The sequence below is a fragment of the Cucumis melo genome, chromosome 1, assembly GCF_025177605.1.
Source record: "Cucumis melo cultivar AY chromosome 1, USDA_Cmelo_AY_1.0, whole genome shotgun sequence".
NCBI lineage: Eukaryota > Viridiplantae > Streptophyta > Magnoliopsida > Cucurbitales > Cucurbitaceae > Cucumis > Cucumis melo.
This window is the reverse complement of record NC_066857.1, coordinates 35,474,220-35,493,890: the sequence shown is the minus strand read 5'-3', so window position 1 is coordinate 35,493,890 and position 19,671 is coordinate 35,474,220. Positions and strand designations below refer to the sequence as shown.

The window sequence follows — 19,671 nt, the reverse complement described above, 5'->3', positions numbered from 1 at the left end:
AGCCCACAGAACCTCAGCAACCAATTGGCGGTTTTGGAAGAATTAAGCATATTACATGCATCATTAAGCTTGAGATTAATTAACTTTACAATTTAATGGCTAAATTAAAGCCCTACCACCACCATTTTTTCAACTCTCAAGTCACATTCAAGGGGGGGCTACGACTACGACCAAGAATCTTATGTAATCATAAATATTTGGAAAATGAAAAAAGACATTTTATGTCAAACTCTTGATTTCTAAGCAAAATTTTAAAGACGAAAGGCACTCCTTAATGCTAATACATCATTGATAAGAACTCAACAATATGCATACTAAAATGATTCAAGATCCCAGGCATTGAAAATGTTATAATCATATTGTAATGGTGAATAAATTACTTGCCATATAATATGTGTTAACGACCTCATGGTTATGAGGCTCGAATTTCCATCTTCTATCCCTACTGTACTTAAGAAAACGTGAATGAAATACATGGGAGTTTGTAGATTGAATGTAATCTACTCATTTCAATAACTAAGAAATTTATAAGCAAGTGGAGGAGAAGGAAGCACGTTGCCTGTGTAAAAGCACGAGGGCAAAATCCTCTCTTTACCAGCATCAGCCGCCGACTCCGGCATGAAGCTTTCCGGCAACAATGAGAAGCTGAGCATTCCCCTTAAATTTTAAGCTCATTTTTTTCATTTTGAGTTGCTCAGTCGCTTCATTCACTGATAATAGGTTGAAAAACTAAATCATTAATTACTTTCATCAAATACGTTAGGTTTTAAATCCACCAAAGCATTATATTATTTCCTAACAATGTCAAATGCAATTATAGGAGTTAGAAGATCATAAACTTCTCTCAGTCACCATCAACGAATAGCTATGATGATTTTGTTAAAGATAGCTACTTTGAAATGCTATTCTTCTCCTTACCCAGTTGCTTCACTGACTGATCGAAGAGTATGAAAGATCAAAGCTATCTCTGTTCACTAAGAAAATTATCAGGTATTTGGTAGATTGCAGTTAAAACAAACAGATAAATTTCTCTTCATCACTTAAAGCATGTTACATAAACTTCTACGTGCTTCTAAGTGCGAAAAAGAAAAAATTTTTGTATACTTACAAGTGCTAAGTATTGCAGTTCGATGAGGACAAGCAAGGAACATCACAACCATTGCCCCTGTCCGCTGAAAAAAATCTTGGCCACAATTTTTCATTCACAATATAAATTTCCACTTCATAAACGTTTTAAGTTTTATTAAGTTGCAACCATAAAAGATGAACAGTATCATTCCCAAACTGCAGGCATGTGTACCGTGTTTAATCTACATTGTCCAGATTCCAAAGAAAATAACAAAACAAAGTGTACGACAATATGGATGAGTGTAATGGTTGAGACCAAAAGTAAGAGGCAAAGTGCAACTTACAGAAATCTTACCTTTATATGGTTTTCAGAATAATCCAAACGAATAGAAGCACCACGAGGAGGTGTGAGGGGTAGAGTTGATCAGAGTCTCTATATAACCAGTATTTAACTGAAGTTCTACAAACATGATGGATACAATGTTTAAATACTGAGGACTTTTTTTTTTTTTTCTTCAGTTAATTTATTTCAGTTATCGGCTTGCATCTTGAATGCTATCAAACATAAATTGAATTAGATTCCAAGAAAGCATAACAAAGCAAGAGATTACTCAACCAATGAGTCGCCGCAAGCATATATGCAAGAAATTTGGACGTCACGTCCGATGATGATCCACCCAGAAAAGGAGCCAAGTATTTCCTCAACTGGAGTGCGCCATAGGCTGCCGAGGACATTATAAGATTAGATAGTATACGATACAATAAGTACACAGTATACCCTGAGCATCAAGAGGAGATGTAAGGACCCTTCATATGAAGAGGACATAATTCATCTATGAACTCTTCAGCATCCTAGTGCTACCAAACAGACCCAGTGAAACAAGAGTGAAATTGACATTGCAAAATAAGAAAAAAAGAAAAGAGCTAGAAAATAAGTATTATTAATAACAAGCAGGCATTCTCATTTCTCAATAGTATATACAAATCAATTGGGTGCTTTCCAAGTTTCCTAACAAATAATGCACAGTTAAAACATACCCCACAGAATGATATCAAGGGATACAGAAGTAAAAATTAGAAACAAAGAATTACTGTTCAAATCAATCATACGGTTGCCCTTTTATTAGCAGACATTAGATTTCTCAGCTCCATCAGATATTCATCATTAGAAATGTGAAGTGAAGCACGAATGTTTGAAACCTGCCCTTCGTCTTCCCAACTTAAAGGTCCAGAAGCATATAATGCCCTAATAAAAGAACGAAATACACTTAGCTCTGACCTGTGGGATCTGACTAATACTTCCTCATAGGAGCATGGCTCTTCTTCCTCATCTCCCCTCCCTGTAGATGACTCAGCATCACTACAATAATCTGTATCCTCAACTTTTTTAACACATCGAGCTACAGGAACAAATGGCACATTGAAAAAATCATCAGTGAAACTATTACTGCCGACAGAGGATGTACAACTATCTGCCTGAATGTGGGTTGAAGTTCCTGGAATAAGGGTGCCCTCTCTCAAACCAGCATCACCTGTAGAGACTCCGGTATTTTCAGTTGGCAAGTTTGAGCTCAATCTAATTGTGTTAAACTCTTGTGTTGAGTACATATTGGTAGTTATCGCTAATGACGGCAAACACCTAACATCATTTTCAGTGACTTTCCTTTTCTGGACAGACACTTTGTGATTTATGAATTCACTAGGCAACAACCTCTTTCGAGATCCGGCAGGAAGCGCCACCAGCTGTTGATCCTTGCTTCTCACCATGTTTGGCTCTATCTGCCTATTTCTAGACAATGAACCCGATTCCTCCATGGACTGCCAAAGAAATAACATATGATATGATGGTTCAATAATTGTTTCAAGTACAAAATAAATTTGGCAAGCAAACAGATGACTTCAGAATCCATATTAACATAAACAAAAACAATGTAATCATAAACAAAGCAAAATATGAAAAAGGGTTCATGGAACTTTGTATTAACTCGTTAGGAGATGTACCTTCCCAAGGAGAATCCATCGGCCATCATGCCAAGCCTGTCGCATTCTAAGATTGGAGCTCCCAACCATGATGTCTAATGGTGATCCAAGTATTCTAACTATATACCTATTAACCCCAACAATCTTCATTATTTTGGCGTGTTTCCACGATGAATTATGGAAGGCTTCAGCAAGATCACCAGCATCCCAATCATTTGAACCTTGAAAAGGTGGAGGACAAGGCCTAATCGCCTTCCTCGGTACCTTCTCCACTGCTTCATCCGAAGATAAAAATTTAACGCTATATGAACGACCATTCCCAGAAAGAATTTCAGCACAACTCCATGAACCACTCGAAACCTCCTTCTTGTTCAACACCTCAACTTGATCCCCCTTCCTTAGTCTCATACTTCCAATGATCCTAATTCTAAACCCTGTAAATATAAAATTAAAATAAATAAATAAACAAACAACGAGTCTACTCGTTCAACAAGACAGACAAAAAAAAAAAGAAAAACAGTGTATAAATCAACATATAGTTTACAAAATCATAAAAAGAAGAACGAAACTGAAAACGTACAAAAAGCGACGGAATAAAAATAAAAAAAAAGAAGTCAAAATGCGGAATTGAAGTAAAGAAGGAATAAATTTAGAGAAAGAGAGAGCGATCGATACCTGGAGAGAAGAATTAAAAAGGGAAAATAGAAAAAATGGTTTGAATCTTGTTAAGAAATTTGAGTGAAAAGCAAAAAACTTTGTTGATAGAGATTTTATGAGCAATGGAGTTAATCATAAAATACTTTTTTGAGTTTAAATTCCTAAACCAATTGGGACTGGAAAGTAATACGGTGCTGCCGTGGTGGGGACGCTCCCGATTACTTCGCTCTCTCATTTCCTCGGTCGCTTGCTCTGTCTTGGCGGCGAAACCATTTGGGCCTCTTCCTTTGGGCTTAAATATGGGCTTCCGCCCAATTCTCAATTTCAGCTTAATTGTTGGATTTGCTATCTTTAAAAATAATTAAATATATAACATAATTATAATTATAATCGGTAGCAATTTTTAGAATAGTTATTAAGTATATAACAATATTTTTAAAAAATTACAAATATAGCAAAGTCTATCAATGATAAACTTCTATCATTGATAGACTCTTATGGTTACTCTTTGCTATATTTGCAATTTTTTAAAAATATTGCTACATACTTAATAATTATTATAAAAATTGCTACCTTTTACAATTACTCTTTTAACTTTATCAATGCTAATTTTAAAAAATTTTATTTTTCCATTTCGAATTATATTTTTGTCGTTTGGTTTCCGATGTAAGATTTGATATCAAGTTATGTTATGAAACGTGAGAGAGAGAATGGAGAGTGCATTCAATGTTACATTGGAAGGATACCATATCAAGTAAAAGAGAAAATGACAAATGCATTCAATGTTATGTTATGAAATCTTACATTGGAGAATATTAAATAGAGACACTTGGGGGAGTTTGGTATTGAATATGAAAACATAAATTTAAAAACAAATGATCGAATTTAGCTGATTCTAAAATTAAATGTGTTTGATACTGTATAGATCATAAAATTGATCTTATTTATCCACTAAGACTTAGTTGACAGTAAAAAATTATAAATTTATCTATGAATATAATTTATATTTAAAAAATTTGTTAAATTACAAATTTAGTCCATTTAATATCTGTAATTTGATAAAACTAGTCCCTATGGTTAAAAACATTCATAAATAACTCTTACGAACGAGACTACTTTCTATGACTTTATAGAATAAAAAAGACTAAACTTTAATTGCAAAAAATATCTACTAAATTCTATATTTTTAAATGTAATTTTGCATTTTAAATATAAAATTTAAAATTGGGATACAATACAAACATAAAAATGTTGTCTTCAAATAGAATATGAGTTGTTCTATCAAATATATATATACAGAGGCGTGTGAATCTAAAAACATAAAATAGAATTTGGATTTTCAGTATTAAATAAACCATACATGTTTAAGTGTAAATTTGTCTCCGCAGTATATGAAAGACTAAAACTGTCACGAAACAAAAATTATCTCGCAACCATCACAGAGACCGACATATCATTGGAAGAATATATTTGTGTTGCTGATTCCGATTTATCTGTCACCACTTCCAGTTTGGGGTTATGGGTGATGAAAAACGGAGGTGGTTTTGGCAATGGAAGTTGAGTAGAATCATTCTGAATCATGGAATAAACATCAAGCATGGTAGGTCTATATACTGGCATTTGTTGTACGCATAGAAGGCTAACATGGATGCATCTTAGAGCCTTTGCTTTCTCATCAGAATTACACAAAGTTGAATCAATCAATTCTTCTCCTCTGCCGTTCACCCACAATTCCCATGCCTGAAAATAATTTACTTCACATCCTCAACATTTTCATTCCTTATGCATCTTTAAATGAGAGTAAAGAGAGAGAATAAGAAGAAGAAGAAGAAGAAGAAGAAGAAGAAGAAGAAGAAGAAGAAGAAGAAGAAAACCAACAGCATATTTATCCCTTCGCTCTAACTTACATATCCAATGAGATTCATGGGTCGTTCCGCATCATAACTGTCATAGTTTTTTCGAGCTGTTATGATCTCTAATAACAACACCCCAAAGCTGTAAACATCTGATTTTAGTGAGAAAACACCTCCCAATGCATTTTCAGGTGATATATAACCACTGCAATGTATATGTATCTTGGGTAAGTTCCATTCACAATATAAAAACATTAAATAATAGAAAGAAAACCACAGCTTATGGAGCTTTTTGGTCTTGAGCTTTATGTAGTACTCCAGTGCCAATTAATTAATAAAAGAGTATTGAGTAAAGTTGATACAACTTACTTACTATGTACCAACAATGTGATTAGTATTTGCTTCTTCCTTTGTGAGATCAAAGATTCTGGCCATGCCAAAATCTGATATTTTTGCATTCATCTCACCATCGAGCAAGATGTTGCTAACTTTTAAATCTCGATGAACTATTCTTAGTCTTGAGTAGTTGTGGAGGTAAAGTAGTCCTTGAATTATCCCTTGGATTATGTGTTGCCGCTTGTCCCAATCGAGATTTAGCTTTCTAACTGGATCTGTAAATTCAAATGTTCAGCAATATGAAAGAAATCTCAAACGATGCATACTTACATATTTGTTTAAAGCTGGCTAAATCACTAACCAAAGAGGAAGGAGTCAAGGCTTTTGTTGGGCATGTACTCATACACCAATAACCTCTCTTCTTTATGAATGCAGCAACCAATAAGCCTAACCAGATTAGTGTGCTGCAGTTTGGCAATCAGGATGACTTCATTCTTGAACTCTTCAATCCCTTGTCCAGATTTCCTTGACAGCCTTTTAATGGCAACTTCTTGGCCATCGGCTAAAGTTCCCTGCAAAAGTGCACCCATGTTGCTCGCTTGAGAAGCGGAATCATATCTTAGGCTTTTAATTCTGATACCAATTCAACATTGGCATATTAAAACTCTAGTTCATACTGTTACATTATTACAATCTTCATGATAGTACTTTTCTTATCATTTTTGTACTTATTATAAGTGATACTTTAACTTATCATTATAAGCATTTCAACTAAGTTTTTTCTTCTATATAGACCTAATTTTCTTATACAACATAGGAAAAAAAATACATACCTTATAAACTGGTCCAAACCCACCTTCTCCAAGCTTACAATTGTCAGCAAAGTTGTTTGTCGTAGAAACTACACTTCTAAAACTGAAAAACTGCAATTCAGAGTTCCTTATGTCTCTTCTTTGCTTGTTCATAATAGTTGGAATCCCCAATTCTTGCAGAAAATTTTGATGTTCAGAATCTCTCCTTGTTTTTCTAATAGCTGTAGATCCATTAAGGCGAATTAATGTTTGCAATTCATATATGTCATTCATAAGACAACCAAAGGATAGAGTTTTCTTCTTTCAGCTAGAATGAAAGAATTAAAATATTGATTACCTTTGATTATTTGTGTTTTCCATTTGAGATAGACAAGAAAACACAATAGGAGTGAAGTTACAGGTACTATTAGACCTATAGTAACTTGCAACCACACCCTTTTTTCTCCTGCAAGAATTAACATTTCATAACCAAACCAGTTTGTAAGGTCAGAATGTTGATGTTTTCATGACGGTGTATATATAATATGAATATCACTATTAGTTTGGAGTCACATACTTTACCTTTTCCTTCAGTCACCTCAAGAGACCAAATTATCCGTTTACCTCCTTCCACTGGAATAAACGTTGCTCCCACATTCCACATCTCACAGCCAGTGCCTTCTTCGTTTGTAGAACTAAAGGCAATGCAATCACAGCTTGAAATGCAATTCTTTTCACAATCGTAAATGGTCAGGTTCTCACTTTCTCCGAACCTCAAACCATTTCCCTCCATGTTTCCAAATCTCTGTGAAGTAGAATACTGTTTTGGTGGATTCCGGCACTCGGGTACTTTGTGCTGCATTCTCCCCACACACCCAACTTCGGAAACATTCTTAGGCTCAAACAACTCGTTTTCAAAATAGGGACATTCAACTTTTGAGTCCCAATTACGCCCCACCAATTTCCCATCGTTGCCCAATCTCAAGAAGGTTTGAACTTCTATCAATCCCTTGTTATGGTTAGGCAATTGAAAGAGACTGGAGATGGAGTAATTGAAAAAAGTCTCGTTCTCATTTGAAAATCGATTGAACACGAATTCTTGATTGTTGATGTTGGAAAGTTCTTCCGAGAACTCGAATCGCCCGTCCTGCCAGTTTCCACTGGTCCAGAAAATGCTTCCTCTATGTAATATCAGCAACTGGTTTGTATTGTTGGGATTCACTGTGAGGGTGAAGGAACCCGATAGAACGGAATAGTCACCTCTTCGGGATGTTATAGACCAAATGGATCCAGTTTTGTGGCTGATCCCAAGTTTCATCCCAGGAAGGAGAGTGTCTGTTGGATGATCAAAACTCTGCCACAGTTGTCGCTTAATTGATCCATCTGGGTTCAACACACACAATACAAAGTTGCCATTGTCTAGAAGAATGGCACTGCTGTTGGTGGGTTCTCCAACTTCAAAGAGAGAAAAATTATATTCATTTCTTCCTTTTCCTTCTTTTGGGACAATCTTCAAGCTGCCATTGCCGTCAATTGTCAGACAGGGTGTCCCAAAATCTCTTGGAAATGCAAAATTACGATTGGCAATCCACACTGGGTTCAGTGGATCACTCTGGTACCAAATCGCTATATAACTGTTGTTCAATAAGCTAGGACTGTAAAAGCCGAGCGAAAAAGTGGCCATGGCCGAAATTAGCGTAGACCCAGGTGTTATTTCTTGGCCTTGTGCCAATACGTCGGATTGGGCGTTTGAAAACGCCATAAGCAAAAGCAGAACAAAGCAATTAAACATGATTTCGTTGCTAGTTGCCATTTCCAAAAATGAGCTTTTTTGGCTTGATTGACTTGGTGGGGTTTATATCTTTCTGCCATTCCCATTTTGGATTAGTTGTTTTGAGGAAAGGAAATAGCTTGGAAATTGTTGTTGACGTAAGAGAACTTTATAAAAAAAAAAAAAAAGAAAGACGAAAATGAAGTTTGAATCTTTAACTCTTTCCTTCTTCTGGGTTGAGTCATCGTCTTCGTCATGAAGACAATTCAACACGGTGGGCGGAGGGGATGAACGTAGAATAATATTATATGTTCGTACGATTTCTCTCATTTTCTTAATCAATTGATACCGTTATTTTATTTATATCAAAATAAATTAGTTGAGAGGTCTTAAATCTATTAGCTCCAACACCTAATATGAGATTATTTATGTACCGTCATCTTTACGTTATTTACATTTTTTGCTTTATATGAACTCTGTGATTTTGAAATCGAGTCTTTTTCTTTTCCTTCATAATAGTAAGTTTAATTTAATGGATAGGGACCAATTTTATGCTTTATTAAAATCACATGGATTAAAATTAAATATTTGATAGCATAGAGATGGATGGATATGATATTTTCACTTAATTTTAATTAATTATTAAACACATATATATATATGTGTTATTTTGGGTTAATAAATTTAACATTAATATTATTTGTTATCTTCTTTTTTAAAAAATAACATTCTATGTGATCTATCTCACCTATTTAGTATAAAAATTATTATTAAGTATCAATATTCTAATTAATATATATTGATTTCAATTATCTTTTAGTTTTTTAGTAATTTAATAGAATGATTAAATTAAGTTTAATTGATGTTTAATATAAACAATTTCATTTTTTTGTTGTTTTAGGCGGAAATAATTGGCTAATATAAGAAAAAAAAGTTTTTATATACAAAATTAGCAATTTTAAGTGTAGATATCTAACTTTTGGAATATTAATTACTTCAAACTTTAGCTATTTAATATTTATATCTATAAAACAATATTTTCAATCTACTTAAGTTGTCTTCTATAAACTCTTCCAGCTCATGAGATACTCAATAACTATCTTATGACAATGAGTCTTTCAAAAGATGAACAATGAGAAAGTGAAAGAAGAAATGAGCAATGATATGTCAGGCGTGTACAAGATTTTCGTGATCGCCTTTCCATTACACTAAAAAGATAAATACAAAATATATTTTAGAAAGAAAAAAGAGTGTTGTGTGGCATTTTATTGACCCATTACCTAGGTTGCAAAAAGATGTGTCACACCAAAATTTTCTCCAATTTTTTCTGGGGGCTTTCCTAACTCATATATTCGTTTCTAAGTTTTAGTTATTTGCAAATATAAATAACAATCCAAACACAAGGTATTGATAGATATAACATAATGTAGAAAATTTTGCAGCAAAATTTAAATCTAGTTTTCGTAGTTTATTAGTGATATAGTTATCGTAGATAGGTTTTACTGTATTTGTAATTCTCTAAAAAGTGCTTGCTATTACGGTTATCCTTAAAAAGTAGTTTTTCGTTTTCTTGAGAAAAATACACGGTTAATCTTTTTATCTACAATTTTCTCTTTTTCTTCGTTGGGAAACATTTTTAGTAACTAAAATTTGGAGAGTTTCAATTTAGTTCCCAAGTATCAAAAGATCGATTGAGTATCTTGCTTGTACGCCACCGATACTTAGTTATCGCCGTAAATTATTTTATTTCAACTTTTTTATCTCTAAAATTTGGATTTTTCTCTAAACGAATGACATCAAAGGATACAAAAGTAAGATTGGAAGCAAAGAATAACGTTCCAATCAATCATACATATATCTTTCTGTTAGTAGAGATTAGATTTTTCAGCTCCAACAAATATTCGTCATTAGATACATGAAGTAAAGCACGAATATTTGAAACTTCTCCTTCATCTTCCCAACTTAGTAAAGGTCCAGAAGCATACAAAGCTCTAATAAAAGAACGAAATACACTTAGCTCTGACCTGTGGAATTCAGCCAATACTTCTTCATAAGAGCATGAATCTTCTTCCTCTTGTTCCCTTCCTATAGATGACGACTCAGCATCACTGCAATAATCCGTATCTTCGTCTTTTTTACCACGACGAGCCATAGAAACAAATGGTGCCTTGAAATACTCATTGGTGAAACAATTACTACCAACAGAAGATGCACAACTATGTGTGTGAATGTGGGTTGAGGTTCTTGAAATGAGGTTGCAATCTCTCAAACCAGCATTCCTTGTAATGACATTACTACTATCAGTAGGAAAGATTGATTTGTTCAACTTGTGTGTTGATGAAGGCAAACACCTAACATATTTTTCAGTGACTTTCCTTCTTTGGACGGAAAGATTTTGATCTATGGATTGACTAGGCAATGGTCTCTCACGAGTTCCGGTAGGAAGCATCATCACTAGCTATTGATTCTTGTTTTTCACTATGTTTGGCTCTGTTTGTCTATTTCTAGACAAACCCGGATCTTCAATGGACTGCCAAAGAAATAACTTATAATATCATATGGTTCAGAAACAACTACTTGTAAGGAAAAAGGAAACGGGCTAAGGGAAGATTGGTGGTAATTGTTAGGAAATGTACCTTTTGCAAGAGAAACCATTTGCCATCATGCCAAGCTCAGATTAGATTGGCTAATTGATATGTCTAAAGGTGATCCAAGTAGCCTTACCATATAGCTATATCAACCCCAACAATCTTCAATATTTTTGCTTGTTTCCACGAGGCTTCAGCAAGACCTACAACCAACCAATCGTTTGGGTGTTCGACGGGGAGGACACGGTCGTGTAGCCGTCCGCTCTACCCTCTCCACTGTTTCTCCACGGACAAATATCTTATAACCATTGCAAGAAAGAATTTCAGTAAATATCAAATATAAAAAATCAATAATGTTTTTCAGCAAGTTGAACAAAAGTAGGAAACAATATCTCTTACGGATTTCAACCAAAATCAACGTGCTTAATTATGTCCAAGGTGAACAATAATCTATCTATCGTGTTTTTTGATTTTTCAATGAATATCTATATTTTAATAATTAACAAACACCATTCAGCTAGACAAACGAACCAAATAGAATGACACAATAACTTATAATTTTCCTATACAGTGTAAACAACAAAGCTTTTAACAACCAGACGAAGGTCAGCAACGTAACCCAGGAACAACAAATTTAGAGATAAGAGAAAGCGATCATACCTGTAGATCAACAATGCTCTTAATCTTGCAAAGAAGTTCTTAAAATTGAATGAAAAATCAGAGAGTTTCTGACAAATTTAATGAGCATTAAGAAACAGTTTAAATTTCTAAACCAATTGGGAGAAATTCGGTGGTGCCTGGTAGGGACTGTCCCTGATGATAAGCAATCTAATTTCCTTTGGTCGCTTGGGACCTAACCAATTGGGCTGGGCTTCGGCCCAATTCTCACTCTTAGCTTAGTTACTCGGGTAATTATAATAGGTAGCACTTTTTAGAATAATTATTAAGTATGTAGCAATATTTTAAGAAAATTGCAAATATAGCAAAGTCTATCAGTGATATACTTCTATCGTTGATAGACTCTTATGGTTTATCAGTGATAGACCAACATTTGCTACATGGTCTATCGGTGATAGACTTCTATCATTGATAGATTTTGACAGATTTTGCTATATTTGCAATTTTTTTAAAATGTTGCTATATACTTAATTATTTTGAATATAATTGCTACATTTGCAACTATCCCTAGTTACTCATATTTTAGGTTAATTGCCAACAAGGTGGTTTTAATTTTGTATTTATACGTTTAAGTTCAATTTGTTTTTTAATGTTCTACGTTCTATTCTTTAGTTAATCATACTTTGTTTTATGTTTACCTTTTCATTTGATTGGAGCGGTGAAACGTAGAAATATATTGATATTTATGTAATATAGAAAAACGAAAGGATAATTTTGATCTAACCATTATTTTTTTGTTCAACAAGAATTTGGATTATATTAATTTCTTTTTTTTTAATTGGACGTAGTCAGCGACCTAACTGATGTTATAGGACATAGTGTTTAGTTTAAACAAAAAAATCAAAAGAGAACTAAATATTTATGTTTTTAGACGAGTAAACGTTGAGATAAGATTCATTTGTGAAATTTAACCTAATTATAATTAAATTTTGAAATAGTTTTGATTAATTTCAAATGAACATAAATTATGAAGACTATTGGAAGAGTAAATTGATTTTTTTTTTTTACAATTTAGATTACATTGAAGTAAAAGTTTTATCAATTTGTATATTTTGTTAATGATATATAATTAAATTGATCTAAAATTTAGTTCCGTGTAAATAAAGAAAAAAACCTAAAATTATTTGAAAAATTAAAGTGTGCAGAAAAAGTTGCGACGTGGCAATCTCATGATCTCTAACATGAAAGGATTTTAAAACCATAAAAACCGTCCATCTCAAAGTGATACGACGTGTCGTCCTATTCACCCTAAGCCTACCGCGCATTTTAGTCTAACTCCCGTTACGAAACGATGCCGTTTTACTTGAAACTGCTAGCAAACAAAACCCAAAATTTCCCAACGCTTTTGGGCGCGAAAGTTATCACTAACACGAAGCTCCAAATTCAGTTCCCATGCGAGCGGCGATTCAACCATTATCTCTCTACTGTTCGAATTCAAGCAAGTTAATGGCGTCCAGTTCAAATTCCTTGATGTGGTTTCGGAAGGGTATAAGGATTCACGACAATCCGGCGCTTGAATACGCAGCCAAGGGAGCCAATTTTTTGTATCCCGTTTTCGTAATCGATCCACATTATATGGAGCCTGATCCCTCTGCGTTTTCCCCTGGATCATCTAGGGCTGGATTGAATCGAATTCGGTTCCTTCTTGAGAGTCTAGTGGACCTTGATTTGAACCTCAAGAAGCTCGGCTCGCGCTTGTTGGTTCTACATGGGGAGCCTGGTGAGGTCTTGATCCGCTGCTTGGAAGAGGTATTTTTAGTGATTTCTAGAGTGTATTAAAGAAGATGTTACCGTTGCTTCCGCTTTTTGGTATTAACTTGTTGTCCGTTGATTCGTTTGGTTTCTTACAGTGGAATGTCAAGAAACTTTGTTTTGAGTATGATACGGATCCTTACTATCAAGCTTTAGATGCTAGAGTTCAAGTAAGCTTGTTTTGTTTGTGTTTTTCTTTTTAATTTTGGCTGATTATTTTTTGTTAAACTTGAGTTTGAGGATATAAGAGTGACCTAGTACTTTAATAAAAACATGTTTTGAAAAACTATACCCATTTGGTAATTACCATTTCGTTTTCTTTGTCTTAAAAAAATAAACTATTTTATCTCAATTTCTTACCATGAGTTGCATGTTTAAGTACACGATTTGAAATCTTAGTTAAATACACAAAAACAAAAAAAGTTTTAAAAATTGCTTTTTCTAATTTTCAAAATTTGGCTTGGTTTTTGAAAATAATGGTGAAAAGTAGATTACAAAAGAAAAAATTTAGAGTTGGAATGAATGTTTATAGACTTAGTTTTCAAAAATTTAAAAACAAAAATCAAATGGTTATCGGATTAGACCTAGAATTTGTTATTTTTCAAATATTGACATGGTTTTTGAAACCTGTCCTACAAATGATTAAAAAAATAAAGGAATTAATAGATAGAAGTAGTTTTCGTAAGCTTAATTCTTTTAAAATGGTATGGTTATGAAATAGAGCCTTAGTTTTGCTAGATTCTATAACATTTTACCCATTTTTTTTCAGTTTACTCTCCTGAAATTTTGAGAATTGAGATTTTAATTTACTTTTCACCATACTTGAAATAATTAGAATATTAACTTTAGCATCCTGTGCTACATAATTTGGTTCTACGTTCTACTCTTCTTGTATTCCCAGAAAATGAAATGGAAATTTCTTGGTCAATTTGGAAAATATCATTCGGGTGTCTTGATGATGGAAATTTTATGTCCATTTGTTTTCTCTTAGAACCTTGCATCTGCTGCTGGAATTGAAGTATTTTCTCCTGTAAGCCATACCTTGTTCAATCCGGCAGATATTATCCAAAAGGTTAGTTTAAACGTTCTTGTTTATATCAGGACATGAGCCTTATTTTTGTGTGGAATTTGTTGCTTACTCAGTTTGCTAGTTTCCTTTTTCCCCCCTCTAACGATGGTTAATTTCTAATGATGATTGTTGAGAAGAATGGGGGCAGTCCGCCTCTGAGTTACCAATCCTTCCTAAAACTTGCTGGTGAACCCTCATGGGCATGTGCCCCTCTGTCTACCACGGTTTCTTCACTTCCTCCAGTTGGTGACACTGGAAGATCTGATATTTCTGATGTTCCAACAATTAAAGATCTTGGTTATGAAGACATGGCGAAGGTTTGTAGTCCTGTTTATTTGTATATGAATCTGTTGTCTGTTACATGTGCAATAAGAATTAGCTTTATGCAGGATGACTGGACTCCTTTTAGAGGAGGAGAAACGGAAGCCTTGAAGAGGCTGGAAGAATCAATGAGTAACAAGGTATGTTTTTTTCCGATTTTTTTTTTCAAGTTTAAGCTTCTATCTCCGAGGATCTTTCTTTTCTAATCATGATTTTGTAATAGTTTTATTATAACAAGATTAAGAGGAATGATAATACTTTGGCCATTACCAACAGACCTAAACTCATCAACAACACCTTTAAATAAGTAAACCAACCATAGACAACCTAAGCAAATGGATATAGCTATTTGGGTAAGTCTGATGAATGTGCAAGGTTTCTTATCGGATCTTTGCAGGATTGGGTGGCAAAGTTTGAGAAACCCAAAGGCGATCCATCTGCATTTTTAAAGCCAGCAACCACAGTGCTATCGCCCTACCTGAAAGTGAGTGAACTTTTACTACTTTTATCATTGATGTATTTGTGCAATTGTTTTCCACTTTAACATGTAATAACGACCCCCAATACCCCCGCCCCCCTCTTTCCACTTTATTTTTAATTTTTATGGCAGTTCGGGTGTCTGTCTTCCAGGTACTTCTACCAACGTATTCAAGAAATATATAATAATGTCGAAGGGCATACATCACCTCCGGTTTCCCTTGTGGGACAGGTTGGTTAATTGTGCCAACCAGACATGTAGTTAGTGATATGGTGGTCTGTGTAGTAACAAAATTTGTCTTCCTGGACAGCTCTTATGGCGGGAGTTTTTCTACACAGCAGCTTTTGGAACACCTAATTTTGATCGTATGAAGGATAATAAAATATGCAAACAGGTAGCTGATATTACACTTCTTTTCCCTTCATCTGAGTTAAGGACCTTACTCAATTTTCTTTGACAGTAAACTAGATATTTAATTATCTCTTATTTCCTTCTTTGAGATACGGTTCTCGTGGTAACTGTGATGTTGCTCAATTGTAGCCTGCATGCAAATAAGTGAATGGATCATATTTTCAATCTTCAATACGATATCAACTCTAATCTTCTACACAACGAAACTGGTTCCAGAATTTCAGATCATTAAGCTTGTACCTGACTTAAACTTTGATGGGGTTATATATATATAAATTGTAGATTAGCATATAACTTGAATAGAGCTCTAGTTTCCCTTTGATTTAAAGATTTTCAATTTTCAACAGTATCTGTTCTGTCCCTGTCCCTGTCCCAGTCCCAACATGCACTGAAACATTTTAGCTCCAAACATTACGGATTTGCAAGACTTGGATGTCACCAGTGGTTCAAGATCCCAAGTACTTTTCATCATTGGATAAAGTAGAAGTAGAATATGCAAAATTAGGAAACTGCCCTGTAAATGTACTTTATTAATCATTTCAGGAGATTAACCTAAAACCAGAATTCAAATATTAGGTTTGATGTTAACAGGTAGGCAACAAGAGGACCTGGTAGGATTATGTTACTTAAACTTGTGTGTGCTAAAGTAAATAAAACGAATATGTAGATACCTTGGAATGATGATAATGAACTCTTGGCGGCTTGGAGAGATGCAAGAACAGGATTTCCTTGGATTGATGCTATAATGGTCCAGGTTAGTCTGGTTTATCCTTTTACATTACTCTCTATATATTTAGGGTAAGTGAGCAAAGTTCGACTTGGTCATATGATAGCAGAACAGTTTGCTTCTTTTTTGTTGTAGCTTCGTAAATGGGGTTGGATGCACCACCTAGCACGACATTGTGTTGCATGTTTCCTAACTCGAGGAGATCTGGTATGTAACTCAGCTTGGAAATTGTTGGCGCATTGAATTCTAGTTGATCTTGATGTCATTATATTATAATTTCATTTTTCTCCCTCTGCATTTAGTTTGTTCATTGGGAGAAAGGACGTGATGTGTTCGAGAGGCTTCTGATTGATTCGGATTGGGCCATTAACAATGCAAATTGGCTGTGGTTATCATGTTCATCATTTTTTTATCAGGTTTGTTTTGTGTCTTAGTAACTGTCTTGATGTTAGAATCTTAGTTTCTTCCCCCTTCTTTTGTTGGGAACTTCATCCATCAATAGAATTGTTGCTCACAAAAGCATAACATGTATCCTCTATCACCATCATGAGGTAACATGAAATTATACTGGTATAGAGTGTTGTAAGCATTAAGTAGACTCGTGGCTTTAAATTTGGCAAATTGATTTTACTTGCTGGATCATGTGGGTCAATTCTTCAGAAAATGTCATTTTTGTTGTATTACTTTATTCTTACATTTATTCTTCTTGTTGGTTGTTTTTGGCTGTCAGTATAATCGCGTATACTCTCCTATAACATTCGGAAAGAAGTATGATCCAAATGGCGACTTCATTAGGCATTTTCTTCCAGTATTAAAAGGTAAACAAATGGTTCGTTTAGATACTAAAATTAGACAACTTTCCTACTGTTTATTTTTAAAATGTCTTTTTTGGTAAAAAAATCCTATTTATTGTATTGTCATTATTGTCTTTACAGGATAAATAAGTTAATTTTTCAGAATCAATCTTGTAGAATGTAAATAGTAGTTTTTAAAAAATAGGAAAAAAAAGAAAAGAATAATGATTTAAAAACAATCTTCCATCATGATTGATGTGGTGCTCTATTTTGCTGTTATGAAATCCAACTTTTGATTGATAGATATGCCCAAGCAGTACATATATGAGCCATGGACAGCTCCGCTCAGCATTCAAAAGAAAGCAAAATGCATTATTGGTGAAGATTACCCAAAGCCAGGTTAGTTCTGCCACGGTTATTTCGGTTAACCATTATCTTATCTATCCCTTTTGATCGTAAGCTTTATCTATCATACTTTTAGGAAAAAACAGCAAACCATATTTGGAAGGGGAAAAAACTGTAATCGGCTCCTTAAATCGTCCAAAATCAATTCTACTTGTCTTGGCTATTCTTCTATTTAGATTTACATATAGTTTATATTATCTGTTCCACTTGTTGTAGGACATTCTCTTTTCGTTTTGAATGATTTTGAAATAGTTAGAATCACTTTTGTCATGTTTAAAGTCACTTTCAACTACACATTTATTCACTCAAAATCAACTCAATGGTTAATTTTGCACTTTTTTAACACAATTTTTATACTATTAACATTGATTTCGAAGAATTAAAAGCATTTTCAAAGTGATTTGAAAAACGATAAAAGTAAATTTGAACAATTTAAACATCACTTCCAAACATACTATAAACTCAGCAAGCAAGTCAACTCTGACAACGTCTTACAAGAGCTTACTTCTTAAAACAATCTTTTATTGAATTGGTCTTGTCAAGAGAACGTATGCAGTCTAATACCAAGTATGGTGTCTCAAGGAACTGTATGAAATATTCTCACGAGACTACTCTATTAGGAAATTGTTCCTAAATGAGTATAGTTTTTACATCTTCATGAAGTAAGGATTCGTTTTCTTTTGGTTGATTGGGTTTGATCACCACACGAATTACTCATGTGTACCATCTTTCTTTTTCAGTGGTGTCACATGATATAGCTATCAAAGAATGCAGAAAAAAGATGGGTGAAGCATACGAGCTAAACAAAAGATTGAAGGGTTTGATAAGTGAAGAAGATTTGGAGAACTTGAAGAAGCGAAATACAGAGGAAGATCAACGCCAAAATGCTCAAACAAAACGGAAAAGACAAACACTCAATGACTGGATTCAGCCACAATAGTGTTTCTTTTCTCCTAACTCCCAGGTTGTGGAAGTTATATATGATCCAACTCCATCTTCTTTAATCCTTGAAGTCGATGGAGATTGCCAACGAAGACTAGTAGCTAACTTAGGACTTGTTTTTTAAATGCTAAAAAAGTGTTTTTAAAATAAGTTTATTTAAAATTTCTATCACATTAGAATCTAATGGATGAAATATGTCTATTATTCCTTTCCTTTTACCTTAACTGGAAACTCTTGTGAGTGTTGCATAGTTTACTTTGAGACGTTGACTTTAGAGATATTGTTTTGAACCAATGAATTAGTACGGTAGTTTCGTAGATTCTCTTGATAATGTATAACTACGTTCTGATATCTTCTATTAGATAATATTTTTTTTTTTATCAAATGACCTAACTAATCTCTTTGTTTTATTATCAAAGTGAAATAACTCAAACATTAATGGACTTCTAAACTCTAATGGGGACTAAATTCTAGTCCTCCCACCGATAAAATGTAAAATTGTAAGTTTCATTACTGTGGAATTTATTGAGATGTCTTTTAAAAAATATAAAAAAAACGATAAAATATTTGAACAATTTCGAAAACAGAAAAGACCTATAAGCCCAATACGTAAAGTACTAAAAATGCCTAACCTAGCTCATTATATTTGCGAAAAAAAAAATTGGTACGATCATTTAATAAATGATTTTTTTTTAAGATTTAAACATTCTTTTACCCATCTGTCAATAATAGTCTTAGATTTTGCTATATTTACAATTTTTAAAATTTTTTTCTACATACTTAATTACTTTGAATCTAATTGTTATATATATAACTATTGCGTGTATTCTATAACTATAACTATTGAATCCAATATCCATAAAAAAATCCATTTAAACTATTTGTCAAATATTCGTTGAATAAAACTTTACGAATCAATTTAGAGTATTTCACGCACACAATTATTTAAAAACTATTGAGTACTTAATTTAGCTATCTGTTTTATTAAAAGTATTTCGAAAAAAATTAATTACCTCAAATTATAAATCGTCCATCGAACAAATTATTATA

The 19,671-nt window shown here is 33.6% G+C and overlaps 3 protein-coding genes across 9 annotated transcripts; 1 reads left to right on the top strand and 2 right to left on the bottom strand.

Moving 5' to 3' along the window:
- Window positions 1-339: 339 nt before the first annotated feature.
- On the bottom strand, window positions 340-3,886 carry LOC103499769 (uncharacterized). 5 transcript variants are annotated; one of them, XR_539918.3, is made up of 6 exons: window positions 3,724-3,881; window positions 3,070-3,482; window positions 2,348-2,886; window positions 1,685-1,790; window positions 1,109-1,528; window positions 340-710 (listed from the first exon to the last, which is right to left on the bottom strand). XR_539918.3 is itself a non-coding variant. In XM_051088988.1 (6 exons), the coding sequence occupies exons 2-6, from the start codon at window positions 3,454-3,456 to the stop codon at window positions 1,517-1,519; spliced, it is 936 nt and encodes a 311-aa protein (XP_050944945.1). In that variant the 5' UTR covers window positions 3,457-3,482; window positions 3,724-3,886; the 3' UTR covers window positions 340-1,516. The 5 variants fall into 5 exon arrangements, 4 of the variants coding, with proteins under 4 accessions (XP_050944945.1, XP_008461068.1, XP_008461067.1 ...); XM_051088988.1 differs by having other exon boundaries at window positions 340-1,528; window positions 2,348-2,408; window positions 2,517-2,886; window positions 3,724-3,886; XM_008462846.3 differs by having other exon boundaries at window positions 340-1,528.
- Window positions 3,887-5,011: 1,125 nt separating this feature from the next.
- LOC103499768 (G-type lectin S-receptor-like serine/threonine-protein kinase CES101) lies at window positions 5,012-8,769 on the bottom strand. 2 transcript variants are annotated; one of them, XM_008462843.3, is made up of 7 exons: window positions 7,268-8,769; window positions 7,044-7,151; window positions 6,728-6,927; window positions 6,256-6,466; window positions 5,932-6,169; window positions 5,613-5,763; window positions 5,012-5,445 (listed from the first exon to the last, which is right to left on the bottom strand). In XM_008462843.3, the coding sequence occupies exons 1-7, from the start codon at window positions 8,496-8,498 to the stop codon at window positions 5,128-5,130; spliced, it is 2,457 nt and encodes an 818-aa protein (XP_008461065.3). In that variant the 5' UTR covers window positions 8,499-8,769; the 3' UTR covers window positions 5,012-5,127. The 2 variants fall into 2 exon arrangements, with proteins under 2 accessions (XP_008461065.3, XP_050944922.1); XM_051088965.1 differs by lacking the exon at window positions 5,012-5,445 and having other exon boundaries at window positions 5,624-5,763; window positions 5,928-6,169.
- Window positions 8,770-13,063: 4,294 nt separating this feature from the next.
- LOC103499773 ((6-4)DNA photolyase) lies at window positions 13,064-18,852 on the top strand. Of its 2 annotated transcripts, XM_008462850.3 has the most exons (14): window positions 13,064-13,471; window positions 13,573-13,644; window positions 14,466-14,546; window positions 14,681-14,860; window positions 14,933-15,004; window positions 15,262-15,348; window positions 15,475-15,573; window positions 15,653-15,736; window positions 16,421-16,507; window positions 16,616-16,687; window positions 16,783-16,896; window positions 17,211-17,298; window positions 17,578-17,673; window positions 18,420-18,852. In XM_008462850.3, exons 1-14 carry the CDS (start codon window positions 13,115-13,117, stop codon window positions 18,617-18,619), a joined length of 1,689 nt encoding a protein of 562 aa, XP_008461072.2. In that variant the 5' UTR covers window positions 13,064-13,114; the 3' UTR covers window positions 18,620-18,852. The 2 variants fall into 2 exon arrangements, with proteins under 2 accessions (XP_008461072.2, XP_008461073.2); XM_008462851.3 differs by lacking the exon at window positions 13,573-13,644.
- The last annotated feature ends 819 nt before the right edge of the window (window positions 18,853-19,671 follow it).